Genomic DNA, 27,207 nt, shown 5'->3' on the forward strand with positions numbered 1-27,207 from the left:
CATCGAGAATGAAGAATAAAATTGTCTAATTAGTTCAGTATTATCAAATAGGCTTCACTTTTCAAAATGATGTCTAAAACTCACACAGTGGAAACACATTTTATACAAGACAATCTACACTAGATCAAATTATTCTAATTTCTTTACATTGAGAACAAACAATGCCAAGATATCTTTTTAAAGATACATTTCCACCTCCAGGGATCATTATCATTTTAAAAAGAAAGAGTAGAATCTAGTTTACTGTACTGAGCTACTTAACACTTATTCTAACATAGGACACACAGGTTAAATACAGATCATCTGATCATACTCCCTGACATGTTTTAACAGAAAATAAATATTTTCTTTAACTAGCTGTTAGGCCCCACAAAAACTAGTGAGCCAGGAGGGATCTATTGGCCTGCTTGACATGATTGCTGAATGACTGATAGCTTCAAGCATTCACCCTAGCAGTTGAAATCAATTAATCACTCATTGTAACTGGAGCAGAATATAATTAACTATGTTTGCTTGACTGGTTCAAGTATAATTCCACTAAAATCACTAAAAAAAACCCATTAGGAATATAGGCCATTATCAGGAATTGTTGCTAAAATAAAAACAGTAATGAATGAGCGTCTATATGAACTTAATTCACGTTTTTAAAAATTTTTTAAGAAAATGTTGAATACAAGCACAGGTAGAGAAAACAGTATAATGAGTCCCCAAGGGGCCGTCACCCAGCTTCAACAATTACCAACTCACGGTTAGTCTCGTTTTCAGCTTTACTCCCATACCCTACCCAACTGCAGCTCGCAATTTTTTTTTTTTTAAATATCGGTTGTATAGCCTTCTATTTTATTTTTTAACTATTTTATTTTATTTTATTTTATTTTTGGCTGCGTTGGGTCTTCGTTGCTGTGCCCGGGCTTTCTCTAGTTGCAGCGAGCAAGGGTTAACTCTTCTTTGCGGTGCGTGGCCTTCCCATTGCGGTGGCTTCTCTTGTTGCAGAGCATAGACTCTGGGCGCAGGGGCTTCAGTAGTTTCGGCTTGCGGGCTCTAGAGCGTAGGCTCAGCAGTTGTGGCACACGGGCTTAGTTGCTCCGCAGCATGTGGGACCTTCCTGGACCAGGGCTCGAACCCTTGTCACCTGCATTAGCAGGTGGATTCTCAACCACTGCGCCACCAGGGAAGCCCTGCAATTTTTTTTTAAGCAAACCTAAACACAGTATCATTTCACTTTTAGGTCTTCAGCGTGAGTCTCTAAAAGGGCTCCTTTTATAAATGTAACCATGATACCATTATCACACCTAAAGATAATTGCAAAAATCCTTAAAATCATAATATATCCAGTTAGTTTTCCTATTTCCTCATTTTTCATTATTTATATCAGGATCCAAATAAATCCATAGGCTGTATTGGCAGATAAATCTCAAGTCTCTCTTAATCCATCTTTTTTTCCCTTGCAAGTCAGTTGTTGAAGAAACAGGGTCATTTGTCCTGTAGTTTTCCAGTCTGGGTTTTCCTGATTGAAGCCTTTGTGGTATCATTTAACGTGTCCCTTTATTTCCTGTGTTTCTAGTACAGAGGCAGTTAGACCCGGAGGCTTGACCAGGATCAGATCGGACTTTTGGCAGGACTGCTTCAGAAGTGGCACGCGTGTCTCCATTAGGAAGCACAAATTATTGGACTGCTGTCTCTTTGTGAGGTTAGCAGCCACTGCTGCTTGTTGTCTGGGTCCATTAATCATTGTTGGGTACAATGGTGATATTGTATCACTTCTCTTTATTACCTGGAATATTTCTTTAAGAGCATATTCCAAAGGTAACTAGGATTTTGTAAACTATCATTATTAACTCACAGAGTAAAACAGCTTTGGACAGTGGAAACTTCTTCAAGAGGCCTCCTTCAAGTGGCTTCTCTTGTTGCAAAGCACAGGCTCTAGGTGCATGGGCTTCAGTAGTTGCAGCATGCAGGCTCAGTAGTTGTGGCGCACGGGCTTAGCTGCTCCACCGCATGTGGGATCTTCCCAGACCAGGGCTCTAACCCGTGTCTCCTGCATTGGCAGGCAGATTCTTAACCACTGTGCCACCAGGGAAGCCCCTAGAAAATCTTTAACCCACTTTTAATTCCACTTTTAGGAATTTATTTTATTATTAGACTTAGGATTTTCCTTAAAGGATTGTTTAAAATAATGAACAATCTGAAAACCTAAATATCCAAACAATAGGGAATTGGTTAATTTTTAAAATGTATAATACATCCATAGAATGAAATACTTACAGTCATTAAAATGATGCAGATACAATATCAATGTATTGTTAAATAAGAAAGGTGCACAGAAAAAAGTCTTAAAGACTATATCCCAAAATGTTAACAATGCAAACTGGGCTGTTCTCATGTTTCCACTGGCTGGTTTAGGATTTGGCTACTTGTCCATCTGCTTTCCAGTCTCCAAAATGTTGTTATCTTCTCTTCGATATTTCTTATCCTTGTTGGATATGCTGTTTTCTTTCCCCAGTCACTATGATTTTAGCAGAGATTTTAGGAAAGAGCAGAGGCTAATAAATATTTTGCTCAACCCTCCATTTTTACCTAGTATCATGTTGCTTTTCATAGGAGAGAACAGATACTCTGAAGAGCTTATCAATTACAAAATATATGAATTTCTACTGAAAATAGTGCATACATGTATGTACCTAAGACAAACAATACAGTAACACAGAATACAAGGGTTCATTCACTTGTATCCTAATAATGTAAAGGGTTGGATACAGAAATGATAGTGGAAAAACTAAACTGGTAATAAACAGAAAAAGTGATTCAAATGGAAGCTGTTTTCAATAAAGAACATAAAACCAGAAATGCTGAAACTGAAGCTGAGCTCTGTGGGGCAAACTAATTACCCTTTTTGTTACTTAGAAGTCAAAAGTGTTTTTCAGGAAACTACAATTTCTTGCGACTGTAGTGACTTCTCTAGAGAAAAGCTGTCCCTGGCAGCTGCTTTTAAACTATATCCAACTTGCTCTCTAGTTTTGGGAGACCTTGACTCTTTAAATCTGGATAAACAACATCACTTCTTATACCCCTGAAGATGGGCTGTCCAGTTCTGTAATGGACTTACTACACTGACCCTCTTGTACTTTCGATTAGAAATACTTAGGAAATTAAAAGCCTTCCCAAGCACATGCACCCACAGTTGCACAGCTACCAAGGACACTAATCTAATCCCATCTTTGGAGAAATAATAATCATTAGGTCTTAAAATGTACAGACCACAGGGACCAAAATAAGAACTCGAGGGTAGTCTGCTCAATTTGGAGAAATCTTCAGTTTTCACTAGTCTGTGAATATAACAAAAATGAAGTACCTCAAAGCACAAACTGCTGAAGACACCTCAGAAAACAAGACTTATCGGATAAAGCTGCCACTCCCTAAAAGAAGTCCTTCCCAAAACTGTATATTGCCTGACACTATGGAGAACACTAGTCCAGAAACTGTAATAATTTATTCTATTGCTGATTTAATCTAAACAAAATTTAAATATTCAATTGTAAGTAAAAATAATAAATTTGCAATCATCTGAATCAATATTGATGGTTTCATAAACAAACATAACTAAACATAATACATTTTGAGGTTTCTAAATTAAAGTAACTAAAAAGTATTGCATATTTTTACTCATTTAACAAATACTACTTATTTAAGCTGGCCTCAATATATTTAGTAAATAACTAAATAACTTGGGTTTGGGGCAGATTGTTCTGTGCAGGGCACCACTCTGGGCTTACAATTCTTTTTCTAGGTAAGACTGAAATATCAAGTCTCTTCTTATTTGCTATGAATTTGACAAAGCAGGAAAACGTGGCTCAAATTTTTTAAATACACTTATCATCAAACTAGACTTTTAAAATAAATGAGGTACTTAGCATTCAAAACTTTGCAAAATATATATGAGACCAGTTTCCAAAATGACTCAGCTCTTCTGCTAAGACAGACACGTTTAAGCACTTTGAATATTGATTAGAAATAATGTAAAGCAGTTGAGACTGTTTTTCAAATGTTCATTGTGTGTAGAAAGAGATATCTAATAATAAAATTTTTACATGAAGTCTTAATTAGGAATAAAGATATCTGTACTTGTGTGGGAAGAGACCATCCTTTCTGTGTAACAATCTCTTTCATTTAGTAAGGACAAGCTGCCTTGCCGGAAGCTTCTTTTGATAGTTCTCAGAGCTCAAAGAGTATGAAACCTTCAAGACAATTTCATCAAGTCTATTTATTAATGCATTTCAAGTTTCAAAAAACCTTACATCTTTGCACAATACTTTATTTTTTGCAATTTTTAGTAAAAATTTCCAAAGTGAACAAAAAGATACTGTATAAAACACAGTGGACATTAAACTGACAGTAGTATTAGATCTCATTTGTCTTGATCCTTTTGTTTTACCACATCTTGATTTGCAGTGGAAAGAGTTCAGTGCACGCATCTCTTTTCAGAAAACATTTAACTTAGACTCAAAATAAAATGGGGCAGTATGTACCTGCCAAAACCCTACCACAGGATAACATTACAAGCAAAAAATGTACATGTTCCAAAGTCTACCACACTCAAGAAGTTACTAATAACTCTTGCAGAGTAAAAGTCACCATTTTAGAAATGCAAACCCACTTCCAACCTTTGCACAGTCCGAAAACAAAGGCATTTAAATGATTTAAAAGCAATTACATATATATATCTACCTACCTGTTTGTTTAGAATTATTTATAGTCTATCTGGGGTTTCATGTACAAAATTCGTCTCTAAATCATGTACAAAAAGCTGTATTTTGAAAAAAGTCACCACATACTGTACAAGTTTACAAGGAAGAGATCCCATTATTTTCTCTAGCATTTTTGGCCTTGCTGGCTTGCGTCACATTATGAGAATGATTGTGTAAACCTTATACTCTTAAGAAAAAAAGAAAAAAGAAAAAAAGCCAAACACAAATCTTTTCAACTTTCCCTAAATCTGCCTCCTATGTGAAGCCAGGAAAATCATAGCTGTTTACTTCTAATTTAAGTGATATAGCTGGAAAACAAGAAGCAATAAATATGTCACAAGCTTAAAGGTTTTTTGTAATGCCCCCTTCCATTCCTGCATAGCAATAAGCCTGTTAATACATTAAATGCTTTTGCCTTCTTTCTTTAAAAAGCCAATTATTTACACCTGTTTAAAAAATAAATTTGGAATGGGACATTGTGCTGTTTCACCTTCATTGCAGTTAAAATATTTTAGGGAAAAAAAATGTCAGAAGGCCTAGCTACAATTTTAACTACTGGTTGAGCAAATCACTCTTCTTTAGTGGTTACCAATGATCAGTGATGATATGCTGAAAACGCTGTTCAAATATTTTGATAAAATAGAGACACAGCTTTTCTTTTCCGTATCAGACAAAACCAAAACATAATTAGCATACAAATAAGAGGCTGCAAATAAAAAGAATCATTTCACTGACATAACTGCTACCAAACATGAATAAAACTTCACCTATCACTTCAAAAATGGAATTGAATTAGAAAGTTTAAAATAAGTAAGTGGAAATCAGACATTTACATAAAGAACTAAGCCTGAAGTAGTAGTATGCTGCATATGTCCAGTTTGCACTTAACTGTGTTCTTCAGCATCATCACTCTTGTGCTCTTAGCAGCCATTTGATAAAACAAAATGAATATCAGAACCAACTCCATCACAAGGAAAAGGTAAACTGATTCTCGTTTCAAAACTGCCTGTGTAAAGCATTACAGAATCCTGGACCACTGAATACCACCATTCTCTGTTATCCTGAGTATGTCAATTAAACAGTAATTTTTCATTAAGAGCGGAAAAATTTTATAATACAAAGAAACATCCATATTGCAATTTCTGTTTACAATTGCACACAGGAGTACAGTGTACGTAAGAAATACATGTCTGCATATAACAAGGTATGTACATTGGCAAGTGATGTCTCCAATGTTGAGGTGGTCGAGCCTCCTAGCCTTGATTGGCAGTTGAAAAAAATATATATATTTCAATTTGTGATAAAAGTTTATCGAGAGCCAAGTTTGCCTGCAAAGTGAAGAAAATGCAGCAACGAAGAACAGGGAACACGGGGCACATAATAATATGCTAAGACTTTGTGCCATTAGGTTAAAAATATCTGTCCATAAGAAAATTGGGTTCCTTTTTCACATCCCACCCCCAAATTGGAATTTTCAGGCTTTAAAATTTAAGTAATTCCACCTGATCTGAGGACATGATCTCTTGCCATTTTTTTCTTCAACTGTTATTTGTGAGGGTTTAGTTTGGGGATGATGATTTAATAGGTTTCTCTTTGGAGTGAAGTTTTCCCATTGTAGGCACTAGGAAGAACCAAGGCAAAAGCTGAGTTAACGTCTCATGTGTCCCATCTGATAACTCTCCCGGGGCCTCTGACGCTGGGGTTGCTGAATGGGCTGGGGAGGTCTCCTCCTCTTTAAAGTGCCTGTGCGTCACAAACAAAAGCAAGAGAGATTTACCATGAGCTTTTTAATCTTTAAAAACAAAGCTGCCATTTCAGTTAAAAAAAAAAAAGGGGGGGGGGAAAGAAAAAAGGTTCTAGATCAGCATTGTCCGAAACAAATATGATATGAGCCGTATATGTAAGTTTCTATTTTCTGGTAACCACAGTGAAAAAAGTTAGAGAAACAGGTAAAATAATTTTAATAATATTTTTATTTCATTTAACCCAATATAGTCAAAATACTATCATTTCAAGATGTAATCAATATAAAGAATCATTAATGAAATATTTCATTTTTTAAATACTAAGTCTTCAGAGTCTGTATGTATTTTATATTTACAATACATCTCAATTGAGACTAGCCACATTTCAAGTGCTTAACAGCTACAACTATTAGATTAATATGGGTCTGAGGAGAGACTCCATGAGGAAGAAATTGCTGGGTGTCTTCGAGCAAATGACTTAGCCTCTCTGAAACTCAGATGACTAACAAGTCTGTACAACAGGGATAATAACTAACTCAGATAGTCTGTTGTGAGGATTATATGATAATTCACGAAAAAGTGCTCAACAGTTTTTGAGAGCATTCAATAAACAACAGTTAAGAGCTGGAAAATCCTTAAAATGAAATTAAAAGAATTGCATCATTAAATGAGGCCATAATTGGTAATGTATCTAAAAAGTGTCACTTGGGCCTTGGAAATCCCTAAGAAACTGACATCAGTTCCAGAGTGCTAACTTGCTAATTTACAAAAAGCAATGACATCAAAATCAAATTTCCTTTGATTCCCACCAAGATACTGTCCCAGCATGACCACTGACCTCTCTTGCCTTAAGATAGGTAAATATAGGGGAACAACTGAGGGAAAATGGAGAAAATTATAAGAAACCCCTAGCTTTAAACAACTTTGTGTAGGGCAGTGGATTTGGCCTGAGGCAAGAGGCTTCAATGAGAAGTGAGTGGGGGGCAGGAGAGGGAACTACTGCCATTTACCTGGGCCTTGGGACAGTGTTGTCCCACACCTACTTCGCAGGTGTCCCGAGGGGAGCGTGGAAGCGACACCTACCTTGGGGAGGGGGTGGGAGAGACAGGTGGGGGCCTAAACAACCCACAGCAGTTGCTTCCTTACCCTCCTTCTCCAAATCCCCTTGTCTAAAGAGGGTATCTCCTCCCAGCCCTGTCTCCCTGAGAGGTAAAGGGTGGTGGAGACAAAACCTTAGGAGTTGTTTTCAGAGATGGAGAATAACTATGGTTGTTTGGTGACTGAAGCCTCTACACTACGACTCTCCCACAGACTGGAACTTGTATTTCCCCATAAGCATCATCCCTAGGGAAAATGACTTTACGTGCCAGAAAATATTTCAAGAGCACGAACGTTAAAAACCATAACTGAAGCATAGCTATTAGAATAGAAAGAACAATCATTTAGAAGTAGTCTATCATAATAAAACCAAAAAGGGAAGATTTTTGGATTTTTTTTTAAAGGATATATTAGCATTAGCAAAGGATATATTAGCATTTTTTAAAAAGGATATATTAGCATTAAATCGGCAGCCATAAGCTAGACTGGGTTGATTAAAAAAAACAAAAAAAACACACACTTAAAAATCAACTACATAATTCAGCCAATAATCCCATTCTCAAGGAGAAAGTATTATATATTAGTTACTGAAGACTCATTTATAATTCAGTTCTACTTGCTAAATGGTTCTGAGTAATAAAAATATTGCTCAAATTGTCTTACCTGGAAGAGGTTTAGGAGGAGGCAACTTTGGATTACTACTTGGAGTATGAACACTGCATATCTTAATAAAACCGGCCATTAACATGATCAGGGCAATTCCCATAAGTAATACTGCCCACCAATAAGCCTAGAAATAAACAGATTTTTCCACTGAAAAAACTATAAAATATTTTAGAGTATTTTACATTATATAAAATATACAATAGGATACATTACATTTTAATTTTTAAAGAACATCTGTTCATTGGGAGTTGTAGATATCACGTAAAAGCACATATATATTAATCTCTAAATAAAAAGTACAAAGGCGAAAACAAAAATCACCCATAATTTCACTTCCTAGAGGAAACCACTAAATCTTATTTTCATTTCAGTCTCTTTTCTATATAACTATGTTTGTCATACTCAGAAAAACACACGTGCAAAACTGGGGTCATCCTGCATATAGTTTATATTGCATTTTCCCATGTTACTAAATATTTTCTGATTTAAATACTTCCTTCCCTTCTTTTACCTGTTACTCTTACAGACTTTGCTTTTTATACTATCCAGTGACTTAGAAGGTATATAACTTGCTTTAAATTCTACTAGATAGATTTTTAAAATATTCTTTAACCTATATTTTTTTCTAATCATCAAAGCTAAGATTGAAATTCTATCTTTTTTGAGACCCCTCTTTCCTGTTTCTCTATTTCATTTGGAACTTGAGTCCCAGACTACTGTTATTAAATTATTCCTATACAATGTATCTTAGTTCTCATTATATATATATATATATATATATATATATATATATATATATATAAAATATCTATTACATATATACTCACTTATTTAAAGGTTAACTGTCTTCTTTAATATGAAAAGTGGAAGGATACACACATTCTAGAAGCAGGTAAAGTTTACCTCTAAGAAGGTACTAAAAAATTTCATTTCCAACTTAAGTCAAATTAAATCAATTAGCCAAACAAAAAACCTTCAAAAACTACTGACATAATCTTATTTATAGAAAAATTACTGTTGCCATTCTTAATAAATTTAAGTCTATTTTGCAATTCAAAATATTCAATTTTTGTCTTAAGATAGCACGTACTAATAAACATCATACAAAATAGTAACAACTAGAAAACTATGAACCTTATATTGGCTTACGCAGATTGTTATAATACATATATAGTTATTGCTAATTATTGCCAATAAAACTCCCATTTAAGAAGCGCTTCTCGGATCTGAGGCCTTAAAACCAGCAGTCTACTACTTCTATACTGTTTTCTTTATCCAGCAGTGACAATATAATTAAAGAAACAGAAGCTGAAATAAAAATGAATGTTGTGGTAAAATACCCCAAGCCACCTTCCCCGTGTGTGCATAAAGCCTTTCATATATATATATATATATAAACATATCAATTTAATTTTGAAAGAATCCCAAACTTTTAGAAAAGTTCCAAGTACAGTACAAAGAAGTTTGTAAAATCTGGAACCATCTGAGAGTAAACTGCTACCATGATGTCCTGTTACACTTGAACAATTCAGCATATAGTTCCTGCAACTTAAGGGGGTTTTCCTAGATATTAAGGGGGTTTTCCTAGATAATCATAACAAAATCAGGAAATTGGCATTGTTACATCACTACCATTTAATCCTCAGACCTCCTCATTCAAGTTTTGCCATATGTCCCAATGCCATCCGATTCAGAACTGTGCTGCATTTACCAGCTGTGTTTCTTTAGTCCCCCGCAATCTGGAAACAATCCACAGTCTTCCCTTAGTTTATATAACTTGACACTTTTGAAGATTACAGGTCAGTTATTTTGCATTGGAATGTCCCTCAATTGGGGTTTCTCAGATGTTTCTTTATTATTAGATTCAGGTCATACATCTTTAGTAAGAATATCTCAGAAGTGATGCTGTATTCTTCTCATTGCATCCAACCAGGTGACACATGACTTTGATCTCATTACTAAGGACGTTAACTGGATCACTTGACCAAGGTGTTAACTGCCAAACTTTACCAAAAAGATACTCTTCTCTTTTGTAGTCAATGAGTATTTTGTACGGACATAATTTAGAACTATATAAATATTTTATTCTTCATAAAACTTTAAATTTATTTATTCCCTCATGATTTCCTATTTTCCTTAATGGGTTATAATCCATTACTATCATTATTGTGTCTTTTGGGCATGTCCTCACCATTCTTTGAGCACTTCAGTTGGCACAAGGAGTTACAGGTTCATCTTGTTCTTTCCCTGCCCCAGCACTGGAATCAGTCATTTCTCCAAGGAGCCCTAGTTCCTTTAAAAACTGGCCCTCCTAAGCAGACACCCTCCTCACAATACTTGTACTCTGACATCACAAGCCAGTCACCCCTCCACAGGGTTCAAAGGGCACCCTGCCCTGTGCCAGTACAGCTCCCCTCACCAGGCATGGATGCCTTGCTTGGCCTCACCTAATTGCCTTTAGGAATGAAGTGTTCAAGAAAGGAGAGAGCAAGGGGTGATGCAAGTCAGCCTTACTGCCGAAAGATTTATCTTTAAAGAGAAGCTACAAATCTGAATTTTTACATGAAATCTGTTTTTAAATGCTAACAACTCATTCAAAATTTCTAAAAACAACAGGTAGACCATACAAGACACATTTGCCGGGCTGAATCTGGCTTGGAAACCACAGCTTACAATCTACTTTTCAGAAGCCATTTCTTGCATCCTACTGAGATTGCCAGATAGTTTTCTAAAACTTTCTTTTGGTTTCTGTAGAAAATAATTTTCAGAGCACTGCTCTTCCCTGTGAGTCTTTAGGTTAATATTCCCCTTCCCTTGTTAAATAAATTTCCCACAGGCTCCTGTTGTTTTTCCTGTTTTATTCATCCTCAAATAACAGACCTGCTATTTATCAAAAAAAAAGGCAGGGTTTAAGTCCTGTCCTCAGTCTGTCAACTCAAGTGCTGGCTGATTCCTCTCTTCATTTCTGCCTACTGTCACATGCAGAACTATATGCACAGCTTTTGTCATGTTCCAAGCATCCAGAGGCCTTTTAAATGTGGCATTCAATGAAGTTAAGACCTTCTCCTACCTTTCCTGTCTGCAACTCTGACACTGACCCAGTAAAATCATTAAGAACCAAAATCACCAGCTTGTACTGCTACAAGTACTCTTCCTGCTCTATACCAGTGGTTCTCAACCTCGGCTACACATTAGAATCGCCTGGAAACTCAGATACCTGGACGAAATCCCAGGCTCCAGTAGGGTGGGGGTGGGATCCTGACATCAGCAGTTTTGTTAAAGCTGCCACATGATTCCACTATGCAGCCAAGACTGAGAACTACTGGTCTCTACCAAGGGTCAGCAGACTTTTTCTATAAAGAGCCCAACAACTAACATTTTAGGCTTTGTGGGCCATATGGTCCTGGTCAAAACAATTCATTTCTGCCACTGTAGTACAAAAGCAGCCATAGATAAGACACAACACAGGTGAACGTGGTTGTGTTCCAGTAAAACATTACTTACAATTCAGTGTTCTGGTGGAGGGCCCAGGGAACTGCATTTTAAACAAGCATGCCCGTGACTAGGATGCAGATGAGTGCTTCTTACTCAGTGTAGATATGCTGGCATTGTGGTACAGGACCATTTTGAGCAATGCAGGAAGTTTAGCATACATGGCCCTCATCCATCAAATGCCAGTAGAGTCCCTCAGTTACTCTGACAACTACTGGTAATTTCCAAATACCCTCTGGAAAGGCAGTATCACCTCTAATGTGATCCATTTTATAAGCACAAAGGGTCAAGGGTCTTCCTACTACCTTCAGGCTGGTGGGCTAGTTCTGTTATGGGAGATGCCCTTCCATTCCTGACGTTCACTATATTCTCGAACACATTTCCTTCCTTCTAGTCTTCCACATGGTCATCAGTGTTACAACTACTTAAAACACAGAACTATGTCATTCCTCTATGTAAAACCGTTCTTCAAAAGCTTCCCACCGGGCTTCCCTGGTGGCGCAGTGGTTGAGAATCTGCCTGCCGATGCAGGGGATGCTGGTTCGAGCCCTGGTCTGGGAAGATCCCACATGCCGCGGAGCAACTAGACCTGTGCGCCACAACTACTGAGCCTGCGCGTCTGGAGCCTGTGCTCCGCAACAAGAGAGGCCGCGATAGGGAGAGGCCCGTGCACCGCGATGAAGAGTGGCCCCCGCTCGCCGCAACTGGAGAAAGCCCTCACACAGAAACGAAGACCCAACACAGCCATAAATTAAAAAAAAAAAAAAAAAGCTTCCCACCAAAGATCTCCAAGATAAATCATTAAGTGGGACAGAGATAAAAAAACAGAGCACACAATGAACTGCGGCCCAGTAAATATATGATTCCACTTGTCTTTTTAAAATATATTTTCTTGTAAAAATACAGTTTCTGAAAAATATATAAGAAACTCGTCTTGAGAGGACTGGGCTCCAGGGAAAAAAGGCGGCTTACTTTTCAACATATTACTTTGTCAATTAAAAAAAAAAAAAGGATAATCACACTTTTCAAAAGGATAAAAGTGAAAAAAATTTTTATTTAAAATATTTCTTATGTCTGTGACTATTTCAGCTGCTCTCTCTTAACAAAACATCCACCTGTCCCTCTACTTACTAGTCCTTAAGAACTTAGCTTTGCTATCACATCCTTAAAGAAGCCTTGTCCAAATAGGTTCTCCTATTTCCTGTGAAAACATGATGCAGAACTGAAAATATGTTTCTATGTGCTTATCCTCTCTATCCCAAACTGGACTGCAAGCTTTTTGAATTTATATTCTATAAACTCAGTATATACTCTACCAAAAAGTACCTGTTGGACTAGTTATTACACGTGAGTCATTACTCCAAATACTGACTTAGAGAAACACTTCTCATTTATAATATTTATTTATTATATCTAGATTGCACGCACGCACAAATAATGCAAAAGGTTCTTACAACAGAGGACATAAAAAATTATGGTTTGACACCTCTTCTAATACCAGTTTTTCAGTACCTATACAGTTTTAAATAGAGATGCAAGTAGTATGGCAGTAACAAAAGCAGACTGGAGAGAGGAAGCCTGAATTTAACAGTGGTTATAACTTCGTAAAAAACAAAGGTCAAAAGGACCGAGTCCCAGCTGAGATCAAAAGATATTTACGAAAATGTGGCACCCAGGTCCTTGAGAATTTCCAGTCCCTTCTAGCAGTGTTCCTGGTTTTCCTCTGAAATCTTCCAGGTAACTATATACCTCAAAAGCCCAAAGCTGAGATGTTTTCGTGACAATGATAGTAGCTCTCAGAAATAGAATATCGCAGTGGATAGAAGATAGCAAGGAAAAACTAAACAAAACAATAGTGCATTTGAGAGTGTTAGTAAATATGGTCACCTTTGGTAGAGAAGATTTTTTTAAATGCCCCCTTCAAGAGAGAATTATCAGAGAGTGGTAAATGCTAAATCACATGTTTTCTCATATACTATAAAATCTGGAAAAAGAATACCAACCAGGCTAATAAGTGCAATATATGTGTTTCATCTCAGAAAAGAGATCACAGTTTATCCACCTGTTAAGAGTCTGAAATAAAAGAGAGCTGTCATTCATTCAACAGGCATTTAATGAATGTAAATTACGAGTCAAGCTCTTGTCTTTCATAGATACAAGGGTGTTAAGTGAAACTTAAGAGACAAAGACATCCAAGTTTAAAAAACAGCTTAGAAGTTAACAAGTACTAAATCAAGTCTGAGAAAATAATTCTATATAAGAAACAGATAGATGATGTTCAATACATCCACTTATATGGCCAAAAGAACACAAAGTAGAAAAATTAAGTAAAAATGACAAAAATGAAAGGTCAAAATTTGCCAGTCTAATTTATTATGTTCTAATTACAATAGTTTTTTATTTAATAATCTAAATAAACAAAAAGGACCTATAGGCTAACAAAACAATAAAACAGGTTTCACTCAAAAAACTGTGAGGGGGAAGGGGCAAGACAAGCCATCAAGTCTCTTCAGACATAAGATAATCTTAGCTGGTTTTAAAGATCTCTAGAAAAAGTTAATCATATAATCCTTTTGGTGAATTTCCAGTGATAACAACTCTCAGTCACAGCAAACACGCTCTAGACTTCCGGGTAGTCACAAGACCATGTGGGACCCACAGTCCCTTGTCAGGATACTGATTATGCCATCCTGCAGGGGCAGAAAGCGTCCCTTCATCCTTCAGAAGATACCATTGTCTGGACTCTGACTAAATGTTCTTTTATCCTTCAACACTCCACGCACCACCCCTCTCGAAAGCAACTGGCTACTAATCTTCTTGTTACTTTATACTTAGCCTGGGCAAGCAGGTTAAAATACCACTGAGAGATACCTGAAAACTTCAAAGTTAGGACAATATGTATGATTTTTTCTTTTCCATATAAGTTATGACACAGTTATCTGCTTCATTCATCTAGCAAACACATACTGACTCCTTACCATATGCTAAGCCCTGTGACAATACTGCATCTTTGTTGTTCAAGTTTCGTTAGTGATATCTATGAGGCCTATTCTACTAGGCAACAAAGGACTCTGGAGGTCCACAACCACCTTCCATTTTCAACACAGCAGGAAGACAAAGTAGAAAATTTCTGTTACAAGTCTTTTAAAAAGGAGTCATTACACTGCAGAGACTGTAAAAATGGTTCCCAAACTTTAGCATGCACCATCACATACCGACTCAGGGGTCCACGTGGGACCTGATCATTTGCATTTTTATCAAGTTCCCAGGTGCTGCTGATGCTGCTGGTCAGGGGACCACACTTTGAGATCCACTGGTCTAGATTAGGGCTTGGCAGAAACTTCCTATCAAAGGCCAGACAAATATTTTAGGCTTTATGGGGCCAAGCAGTCTCTGCTGCAACTATTCAAAGTGCAAAAGCAGCCATAAGCAATATATAACTGAATAGCCATGGCCATGTTCTGATAAATCACTACTTATGGACACTGAAATTTGAATTTCATATAATTTTCAGAAGAATATATATTTTTTAAATTAATTATGGCCATTAGTTCCGTTACGGGTAATATTCTTTTTTTTAAAAAATAAATTTATTTTATTTATTTATTTTTGGCTGCGTTGGGTCTTCGTTGCTATGCGCAGACTTTCCCTAGTTGCGGCAAGCGGGGGGCTACACTTTGTTGCAGTGCATGGGCTTCTCATTGCAGTGGCTTCTCTAATTGCGGAGCACCGGCTCTAGGCGTGCAGGCTTCAGTAGTTGTGGTGCACTGGCTTAGTTGCTCCGCTGCATGTGGGCTCTTCCAGGACCAGGGCTCGAACCCATGTCCCCTGCATTGGCAGGAGGATTCTTAACCACTGCAACACCAGGGAAGTCCCCAGAAGAATATTATTTTGATTTTTTTCAACTACTTATATACGTGAAACCATTCTTAGCTGTAAGCCATACAAAAATAGGCAGTGGGCTAAATCTGGCTCATGAGCCATAGTTTGCCAACCCCTGTTCTACATGAATGGTTGGTTCTCAATCCCAGTTGATCATCAGAATTGAGAGTTGGGAGCTTTGAAATGACCCAAACACTTTATACTCCATCCCCAGAGATTCTGACTTAATTGGTCTAAGCCCTTAGGTAATTCTCATGTACAATATGAATAAAGGTCAGGTAAGTTTGGAAAATGAAGTTAAAAAGATTTTTTATCGTGGGGCTTCTCACAATATTATCACAAATCTCTAAGATGGGACTATAGTATGCAATATTGTCCAGATTCATTTGACCACCAAACCTATGGATCTAGTGTTCTGTGAAGCACTTGGAAACACTACTCTAAATCTTTCATAAAGAACACCAGATACTTATCTAGGTTCATAAAATTACAGCAAAATAAGAGAGAAGACATTAATTAAAAAATGAGAAACATAGTTGACTCTTGTCAAAATAATAATAAAAAGATGAACTCCTGATAAAACTGAACAAATTAAAAAGAAAAAAGCCACAAACTAACAGGCAATTATTTTAAAGTGTGGGGTAAATACAGTGATAGATTTGGAAAAAATCAAGGTCAAAGGTGGTTTCCTATGTCAAACCTAACACAAAAGGTGCAAAAAATGTGAACACATCAGTAACTATGGAAGAAAATGAAAAAGAATTACCAATGTATCCATTTAATGAAAAGGAGACAGTGGTACAGGGTCTTAACAGATTTACTGGTGAATGCTCTCCAACTTTTCAAGAACTAGGTGACCCCTTGATAAATCCAAAGGATGTTTATCATTATCTCCTGGCGAGGCACACAGTAGGCATTCAGCCTACATTCAAACATTACTGTCAAAAACAACTTTTCCCCGGAAAAGAAAGTAAAAGTCTTTATTACATCATTTCCATGGTGCCTATAGCAGTCAGTAACTCACGTCCTGAACTATTAAACTGTTAAGGTTCTTCCCACTCTACCCTCATGAGGAAAAAAGATTCCATAGTATACTGTGGAAAGGAGATAAAAGAGCCACCAGGTACCAATGGAAAGGAAAGTCAGTAAAACTAACCCATCATCCCTTTCACAGCTTCTTACCAGAGCAAACTAATAACCTACATTACTAACTAGAAGGACACTTTCCTTATACATGATGAAAGACCAGTGTAACAAAATGAACTCTGCTATGCAGGTGAACTCTGCAAGTAACACAAATGAGACAAATAACTTGTAAGGAAGTGGCTGTTGTTTATCTTACTGTTTGATCTGATTAATGCCCACAAATGCAGCAACAGCCTAACGGTACTCTTCCGGCATTATGGACCATGCTATTTGAAAGGGTGGCATGTGAATGTCAACACTGATTTAAAATAACAGTGTTCTATACCCATTTAAGGCAAATCTGCATAAACCTAAAAGTGCCTGATTAATCAGTTCCAGAGCACAAGACTTCACATTGCTAAAATTCATTGTAAGAAGTAGTTCACAAAATCCTCAAATCTAAAATATGAAAAAAGGTTTTAAAAACACTTTAACTAAAAAGATCATTTCTATTAAATATTTTAAAATAGGAATGAGTTTTTGAAATTGTAAATAAAATGAATCAAAATTAAACATAATGGAGAAAAGTGAAAAAATATTATTTTTAGATGATATGATTTACTATCTAGAAAACCTACAACATCTGGCACAACAACATAAACTCAGCAGAACATAACTCTGAGATTCCAATTATCAGATTTTTTTCTTTGAACACACTGTTTCCCATAGTAGACAAGTATACTAGATCTCAACTTTTTCTTATTAGAGATGATCAGAAAAAAAGAAAATAAGAACTGGATTTGAGTTGAAAACAGGGAAGTAAGGGAGCCAAGAAATGTAAGCTGCCTGAAGTCACAGAATTATCAAACGTCAGAAGGATGATCTGAATCCTCGTGTAATTCCAAGCCTGTACCCTTTTCACTTTACCATAGTGCCAGAAGGCACCTTTAGGTGTTTTTTTTTTTTGCGGTACACAGGCCTCTCACCGCTGTGGCCTCTCCCACTGTGGAGCACAGGCTCCAGACGCACAGGCTCAGCGGCCATGGCTCACGGGCCCAGCCACTCCACGGCATGCGGGATCCTCCCGGACCGGGGCACGAACCCGTGTCCCCTGCATTGGCAGGCGGACTCTCAACCGCTGCGCCACCAGGGAAGCCCTAAAAATCACTCTTCAGATAAAATACAGTTGACCCTTGAACGTGGCGGGTTAATCATAGTTAGCCAACCACCTCCAAAGTTCTCTATATCCATGGTTCCTCCACACCGGCAGATTCAACCAACTCCACACTGTGTACTACTGTAGTATTTACTATTGAAAAAGATCTGCTTATAAGTAGACCCATGCAGTTCAACCCATGTTGTTCAAGGGTCAACTATAACTCCAGTATAAACAGAAAAGAAGTGATTTTCTCATAACAGGGGTGACCTCTAACCAAGTAAAATTATGATCAAATCATTTTAAGATAAGGTTTCTTTATAAATAAAAACTATTACTTACCACAATCCATTCAGCAATGTTTTCATAGAGCTCTGGACTGAAAATTGCTTTTTTAAGCCTAGCTAGAGGACCATCAGCATCTACTAATCTGCACCGCATGAAAACATCACAGTAGCCTCTAAAATCATTGCATGGGGATCCAGGTTGCAGGGTGATGGTTCGACCAAGGAAGTACTTGCTCCATTGCACAGACCCTGTACTGGCACAAGTTGATGGCTCCACTGCAAAAGAAGTGTCAAATATAAGTTGAAGATCAGATTTCCTATTGGGCTAGCTCGGGAGAGAGGGAGGAAAGGAAGAAACTGCCTAAAATCATCACCATGACATGTTATATAGACTTTCATTAGTTAGACTAGATAACACCACTGGTAATTCACCTTAAATATTACAGCATAAACAAACAACCAGTAACTCCTGACTTAGTGCCTACAATGGCTTTAAATCCTTCTAACGGTATTTATATTAATTATTGTAAAAACGCTGGCAGGTTTTATCTAATTTATCATTTTAAAAACACTGTAGGGACCATAATACTAGAAACACAATTCTATACTACATTTTAAAATTTCTCAAGAGGATCAGTTCAGCTGGAAATTATGTCCCAACTGTATATCAAAGTTTAACACTTAAAATTTAGGAGAAAATAAGGTTTTTGAAACAGATTTTATACTCTTGCATTTTAAAAGCCTTACTCTTCTTCATACAGCAGACATGGCATAATTCCTTATCATCTTTGCCATCAGAGCTGGCACAGGTGCACTCCTCCAAGCCATATTTCTCACAGATAGAACCTGCACATTGCTGAAAGAAAAATAAAAGACCAATTATTTAATCCCTATACAGTCAAACCTCTTGTTGACAATAGCAGACAGAAACACCTCCAACGCTAAAATAATTAAGTAGAAATACAAGTCGGGGGGCGGGGGGGAAGCATAGATTAGTATCAGAAATGGATGGTATAAACACATCTTAAAAAGAGTAAGTGCAGGGGCTTCCCTGGTGGCGCAGTGGTTGAGAGTCTGCCTGCCGATGCAGGAGACAAGGGTTCGTGCCCCGGTCTGGGAAGATCCCACATGCCGCGGAGTGGCTGGGCCCGTGAGCCATGGCTGCTGAGCCTGCGCGTCCGGAGCCTGTGCTCCACAACGGGAGAAGCCACAACAGTGAGAGGGCCGTGTACCACAAAAAAAAAAAAAAAAGTAAGTGCAAATAAGATAGTAAATCTTTAAAGAAATGGTAACTTAAAAATCTAGACCAAACAAAAACAGAGAAGGAGATTAGATGAGCATCGACTTTATGTTGGTTATTATGGCTCCTTTATAAGGAGAGAAAAATGAAATTTTCCTCATGTAGAGGAAAGTGGTTATTTAGCCAAGAAAGCTTTAAAGGCTTCACATTCAGAGGAAATAACTGAGAGTTCTTTCATTTAGAGTATTAAAATGTTAATTTATAAAACTTAAAAGAAATACAAAGTTACATGCCTAGTTACATAGCTATTTTTCTCTAGAGAGTATCAAACGCATGCAGTAGAAAGATGAAAGACAAGTCAATAACTAATCAAATGCCACCAGGCACTTATGCCACATAATGCATTCACAGCTTTGTGAGGAAATAGATAGGGACCGAGATTAATTACTTTATGCGGCTTTAAGTGGCAACAAACAATTATCCTGAAAAAGGTTTCATAAAACTAAATAAACAACATACAAATCAAATGCTTACCCCATTAATGCACACTTGTGTATGCCTATTACAGTCTGTAAAGTTTGGTTTAGGATCAGATGCTGGGCAGAGAGCTGTGATGCCATTACATATTCCTTCTTTTGCACAGTCTGAATCATCCCGACACTTCTCAGTTTTTGACTTGAATGCACACTGTGCTGTGCAACAGGGACCTTGACTTGGACTAGAAGAAACATTGAGGTGAGTAAAGAAAATCACTAGGATATTTCCTATACATATAGATACAGTCCTAATTTTTAAATCATAAATGCTAAGTATGTTACTGTTAAACAAGTCTTATTGGAATAAGAGGCTATTAAATTTCAACATTCTATTAAGTGCAGAAAAGTGATTAAGAATCTTGTTTTTAAAATGAAGGCATACTATATTGAGCTTTCTTATTCTATTCTATTTGCCTATAGTAAAAGGTTATAATAGAAAATGGATTAAATATTAGGCAAGTCATCATTGTTTTTCATAGATACACATTAGTCAATTTATCAACTTTTCTCACATTTATACACTAAAATCAAACTAGGATACACAGAACATCCATTTTAAAAGTACTGCACAAACAATATTCTACTGCTTATATCTATCACTACCAAAATAATTTGGCAAGTGAAATAAAATTATATGACAACTAAGTTACAGGAGTGTATGGAATCCATACTATCTAAATATTTAAAGTTAAGATTCTAAAACTACTGACAAAAGTCACATTTTTAAAGTTAGGCATTAAATAATATGTATTTTATTGAGTGTCCTTTGCATGTCCTTTTTTAACACCCACCACACAAACTGCAATTACAAGTAGTTCAATCTGCCAACAACAGTGCCCTAAATACTACTACTCCAGAAAATAAACCAACAACAAATAACAAAGTTCCAAAACCACATACATCTCCTAATCTCAGTTTGAAATCTGACATAACTGCCTTCAGGTGACTTCCCAGGAACATTAACACTACTGGAATTAGCAAGGTACCTGCATTGCTTTCCAGGTTTCAGCTTGCATTTTTTCCCTTCCGGTTGGTTTGCATCATAGCAGCACTCGTCTTTACACTGGTCACTATAGCCGCAATCACATTCTTCACCTTGCTCTACCATTCCATTTCCACAAATAGGTTGGCCAGATTCTGAAGAAAATAAATAAGACAAAGTAAGCATTATATGCAACATTAATTTTATTTAAAATTTATAAACTCTTTAAAGCCGCAGAACAAAAGGAGAAAGGAAAATTTCGAAGAATAAGAAAAGTAGAACAAACTAGGAATCTGGAAATTAGGAGATCTAATTATAACAGTGGCTTGGTCACTAACTAGCAATGTGGCCTTAGGCAAGTCACTTCCGTTTTTTGAGGCCTCAGTTTCTTAAGCTGTACAGTGAGGGAATTTGACCTGATGCTCCCTTCTAAGGTCCCTCACAGAAGTGGTAGCATTCTATTTAGGCCATGCCACACTGAGCTTTACTGAACAATGACTGTACTATTTATATTTTTAGCACATAAGTACAAAGTAAGTCAGTGTTTCATCAAGCAGAAAAAAATTAAACCTTTTCTGTTAGAAAATTTCAAACATACACAGAAGTAGTAAAAGAATAAGTATAGTGAACTCCCATGTACCAATCACTTAGCTTTAGCAACTTCAACAATATGCTGTAAACAACTCCATCTAACATATTCAGCTGCTCTTAACAAATATCCCAAGATGAATCTAACAGATAAGGAGTTCTTTCTTTTTAAAATCTAACCATAATACCATTACACATCTAAAAAACTTAACAGTATGCTTAATAGCATCTAATAGCCAATTCATGTTCAATTTTCTTCAATTACCTCTTTACACTAGTTTATTTGAACCAAGTTTCACACAAGCTTCCCCCAACCCCTCTCCCCATGGTTGCTTTTGGTTGACATGTATCTTAAGTTCTTTTAATATGTAACAGATTCCCTCCCCTCTTTTTATTTTTACACTATTGTTAAAGAAATTGGGTCATTTTATTTTATGGAATTTCCCACATTCTATTTGGCTGACTGTATCCTGGTCAATTAGTAAATTCTTTTTGTAATGTACATTAGTTTTGCTTGTCAGCTAGACCAAGCTCCTTAAGGGAAGAACCATGTATTATTTACACATTTTGTATTTCCAGAGTCTTAACAATATTGGGTCAAATCTTAGTTCATTAAGGTTAGGCTGTCTGGTCTAAGCATAGTGAATAATTTCAGAAAGATTTTTAGGCTCTTTTTAAAAATTCTTTGATTTTGCCAGTGAAGTTTAAAATTGGAACAAGAATGCTACTCTTAGTAAGAACATAAAATCACTGAATTTCAGTACCTGCAGGGAAATAAAAAGAATCAAATGTTTTCATTTTAGAGAAAAGAAAACTAACTTTCACAGAGTTTGTGACTTGCTGGAAACCATATGCCCCACTATGGACAAAACACAGTCTAAACCCAGGTCTTCTAGATCTAAAATCTGGTGCTCTTTTCTTTCTGTTATACCAAATCAATGTGGAAAACAGTTGTAGCACAGCCTTCAAACTGAGAACTGAGTGAGTGGAAGGGAACATATCTCAAGCACAGGAACCTAAAACAATGTACGTCTGAATCAAAAATATTCTAGAAAGCCTAGCTTTATACTCAGAAACTTCATTCTTATCCTTGACCACATCAAACATTAAAGGAAATTTTAGAGGTAACTGAAGCTCCATCTCACTCTTTCCTTCTTCTTTTTCTTGGCCATGCCACGAGGCTTGTGGGATCTCAGTTCCCCAACCAGGGATTGAACCCAGGACCATGGCAATGAAAGTGCTGAGTCCTAACCACTGGACTGACAGGGAATTCCCTCTCTCTTTCATTTTATAGCATCTCTTTTGTTCTCAAAAGCTAGAAGCATGCACATGCAAATATATACTAAGTAAATAATAATGATTTTTCTAGTCTAGCAATAATCATTTTATAATTCATGTGACGTAATTTAGGAGAAAAGGAAAAACAACAGAAGTCAGAAAACCATTCATGCAATATTTACTACACGTTAGTTTTCGTCTCATACAAAAATATTACTTCAAATCAGCTATTTGGTAACAGCTTAAATACAAGGAAAAGGGGCTGTTTAAATACCAAAATTATAATACGTACATATTTCATGGTAATTTAAGAAACAAATTTCCTTCCCGTAATACTAAAAAGCAATACGCTCATTTTTTTCTATCTTATGTAAATGTTATTTCTTTCTTTCTTTTTTTAAAATTGAAGTATAGATATTTTACAATGTGGTGTCAGTTTCAAGTGTACAACAAAGTGATTCAGTTATACATACATACATCTATGTAAATATTTCTTTTCCAGAATCTTTTCTATTATAGGTTCTTACAAGATATTGAGTATAGTTCCCTGTGCTATACAGTAGGTCCTTGTTGTTTACCTATTTTATACATAGCAGTGTGTATATGTCAATCTCAAACTCCTAATTCATCTACTCCCCATGCCCTCGTCCCTGCTAACCCCTTTGGTAACCGTAAGTTCGTTTTATGTGTTTGTAAGTCCATTTCTGTTTTGTAAATAAGTTTATTTGTATCCTTTTTTTAGATTCCACATACAAGTGATATCATATGATATTTGTCTTTCTCTGGTATTTGTCTATACTACAAAGCTACAGTAATCAAAACAGTATGGTACTGGCACAAAAATAGACATATAGGTCAATGGGACAGGATAGAAAACCCAGAAATAAACCCATGCACTTATGGTCAGTTAATCTACGACAAAGGAAACAAGAATATACAATGGAGAAAAGACTGTCTCTTCAAAAAGTAGTACTGGGAAAACTGGACAGATACATGTAAAGGAATGAAATTAGAACATTCTCTAATTCCACATACAAAAATAAACTCAAAATGGATTAAAACGTAAATATAAGAATAGATACTACAAAACTCCTAGAGGAAAACATAGGCAGAACACTCTTTGACATAAATTGCAGCAGTATTTTTTTGGATCTGTCTCCTAGAGTAATGGAAATAAAAACAAAAATAAACCAATGGGACCTAATTAAACTTAATAGCTTTTGCACAGCAAAGGAAACCATAAACAGAACGAAAAGATAACCTGCAGAGTGGGAGAAAATATTTGCAAACAATGCTACTGACAAGGTGTTTTATTTCCAAAATATAAACAGCTCATACAGCTTAATGTCAAAAAACCCCACAAACAACCCAATCAAAAAACGGGCAGAAGACCTAAACAGACATTTCTCCAAAGAAGACATACAGATAGCCAACAGGCACATGAAAAGATGCTTAATATTGCTAATTATTAGAGAAATACAAATCAAAACTACAATGAGGTATCACCTCACAGCAGTCAGAATGGCCATCATTAAAAAGTCTACAAATAGTAAGTGCTGGAGAGGGTACAGAGAAAAAAGAATCCTCCTACACTCTTGGTGAGAATGTAAAGTGGTGCAGCCACTATGGAGAACACTATGGAGATTCCTTAAAAACTAAAGCCATATGATCCTGCAATCCCATTCCAGGGCATATATCTGGAGAAAACTCTCATTCAAAACGATACATGCAACCCCAATGTTCACTGCAGCACTATTTACAAGAGCCAAGACATATAAACAACCTAAATGTCCATTAGCAGATGAATGGATAAAGAAGATGTGGTGTGTATACACACACACACACACACACACACACACACACACACACACACACACTAACACACAATGGAATATTACTCAGCCATAAAAAAGAACGAAATAATGCCATTTGCAGCAACATGGATAGACCTAGAGATTATCATATCAAGTGACGTCAGACAGAGAAAGACAAATATGCTCTTTTTTTTTTTTTTGCAGTACGCGGGCCTCTCACCGTTGTGGCCTTTCCCGTTGCGGAGCACAGGCTCCAGATGCGCAGGCTCAGCGGCCATGGCTCACGGGCCCAGCCGCTCCGCGGCATGTGGGATCTTCCCGGACCGGAGCACGAACCCGTGTCCCCTGCATTGGCAGGCGGACTCTCAACCACTGCGCCACCAGGGAAGCCCCAAATATGCTCATTTTTAAAGTCACTTTCAATCAGGAAGTTTATTGTGAAAACCCAGTTTACAGATGAAGAATCTATGTGTCACTTCTACACTAAGAAGATTTAGAAAAACTACCACTGATAACAACAATAACAAAAATGAGAACATCAATTTTAATTTTAATCTGCCCTTTTAAAAGAAAAAGAAGGCTTTATAAGAAAAAGTCAATCAATAAAAGTAAAAATTGATCATTTAAACATCATCAAAATTTAACTTTTGCTCTGGGAAAGACTGTGAAGAGGGTGAAAAGACAAGCTACAGACAGGAAGAAAATATATGCAGACCAATATCTGACAAGTGACTAGCATCTAGCCTATATAAAGAACCCTCAAAACTCAACAGAAAAAACAAAACCAAAAAAACTCAATGGCCAAGAAACATGGACATTTCACCAAAGAAGATATACATATGGCAAAAAAGCACATGAAAAGATATTCAATGTCATTAGTCATCAGAAAAATACAAAGTAAGGTACAATGAAATACCACTATATACCTATCACAATGGATAAAATAAAAATACCAAAGGCTGACAAGGATAGAGAGAAATTAGTTCACTCATACACTGCTGGTGGGAATATAAAATAGTACAGCCTTCTAGAGAACAGTTTGGCAGTTTCATATAAATAAAAACAAACAACGGCTACATTGATCCATCAGTTGGATTTGGAGGCATTTATCACAGAGAAATGAAAACTTATATTCACATGAAAAGCCTGTTTATAGCTGCTTTATTCATACCTGCCAAAAACTGAAGATAACCCAAATATCCTTTAATAGAAAAATCGTTAAACTGTAGTACACACATACCACCTGCAATAAAAAGGAACAAACTAGTGATGCAGGCAAACAATTTGGATTAATTTCCAAGGAATCATGCTGAGTGAAAAATCCCAAAGGTTACATACTGTATGATTCCATTTATATAACATTTTTGAAGTGACAAAATTTTAGAAATGGAGAATAGTGGGGCAGCTGAAGGGATACCAGGAGGGAGGTGAGTGTGGTTATAAAAGGACAATGCCAAGAGTTACTTGTGGTGGGACTTCCCTGGTGGTGCAATGGTTACGAATCCGCCTGTCAATGCAGGAGACACGGGTTCGATCCCTGGTCTGGGAAGATCCCACATGCCATAGAGCAACTAAGCCCGTGCGCCACAACTACTGAGCCTGTGCACCACAACTACTGAAGCCCGTGCATCCTAGAACCTGCATGCCACAACTACTGAGCCCAGGCGCCTAGAGCTCATGTTCCACAACAAGAGAAGCCACTGAAATGAGAAGCCTGCGCATCGCAACAAAGAGTAGCTCCCACTCACCACAACTAGAGAAAAGCCCGCGCACAGCAACAAAGACCCCACACAGCCAAAAAAATAATTAAAAAAAAAGAATTACTTGTGGTGATGGAACTATTCTTTATCATGGCTGTGGTGATGGGCACATAAACCTACACATGATAAAACTGTATAGAACTAAACACACACACAGAGAAATGACGACAGGAAAAACTGGGGAAATCTGAATAAGATCTGTGGGCTGTATCAATGTCAATATCCTTGCTATATGTAATAGTGTATTGATACTATACAGTTTTGCAAGGTGTTACCACTGGGGGGAACTGGATGAAGGGTATATGGAATCTCCATTATTTCTTACAACTGCATGTGAATCTAAATTATCTCTGTATAAATTTCAATTAAAAACAAAAGGCCATAGTGTTATGTCAATTAAAATTGACATAGTGTTATGTCAATCAAAAAAAAAAAAATGCAGGGTTTCCCTGGTGGCGCAGTGGTTAAGAATCTGCCTGCCAATGCAGGGGACATGGGTTTGGGCGCTGATCCAGGAAGATTCCACATGTCACGGAGCAACTAAGCCCGTGAGCCAAAACTACTGAGCCTGCATTCTACAGCCCGCGAGCCGCAACTACTGAGCCCACGTGCCACAACTACTGAAGCCTGCATGCCTAGAGCCCATGCTCCGCAACAAGAGAAGCCACCGCAATGAGAAGCCCACACACCACAACAAAGAGTAGTCTCCTGCTCATCGCAACTAGAAAAGCCTGCGTGCAGCAACAAAGAGCCAATGCAGCCAAAAATAAATAAATAAAATAAATAAATTTATTTTAAAAAATGCAGCTAAAA

At 37.0% G+C, this 27,207-nt stretch overlaps 1 protein-coding gene across 3 annotated transcripts in view; it reads right to left on the reverse strand.

The window, feature by feature from the left end:
• Positions 1 to 4,246: 4,246 nt before the first annotated feature.
• The window catches only part of ADAM10 (ADAM metallopeptidase domain 10), a 110,679-nt gene continuing 87,718 nt past the window's right edge, over positions 4,247 to 27,207 (reverse strand). For all 3 annotated transcript variants that reach the window (XM_073801083.1, XM_033851740.2, XM_019947162.3), the window contains 6 exons: positions 20,959 to 21,109; positions 19,971 to 20,154; positions 18,944 to 19,052; positions 18,252 to 18,472; positions 8,252 to 8,378; positions 4,247 to 6,488 (listed from right to left, as the gene is read on the reverse strand). In XM_073801083.1, the coding sequence (XP_073657184.1) occupies positions 6,394 to 6,488; positions 8,252 to 8,378; positions 18,252 to 18,472; positions 18,944 to 19,052; positions 19,971 to 20,154; positions 20,959 to 21,109 (887 nt within the window). In that variant the 3' untranslated portion in view covers positions 4,247 to 6,393. The remainder of the gene's footprint in view (positions 6,489 to 8,251; positions 8,379 to 18,251; positions 18,473 to 18,943; positions 19,053 to 19,970; positions 20,155 to 20,958; positions 21,110 to 27,207) is intronic.

The sequence above is a fragment of the Tursiops truncatus genome, chromosome 2 (genome assembly GCF_011762595.2).
Source record: "Tursiops truncatus isolate mTurTru1 chromosome 2, mTurTru1.mat.Y, whole genome shotgun sequence".
Taxonomy (NCBI): domain Eukaryota; kingdom Metazoa; phylum Chordata; class Mammalia; order Artiodactyla; family Delphinidae; genus Tursiops; species Tursiops truncatus.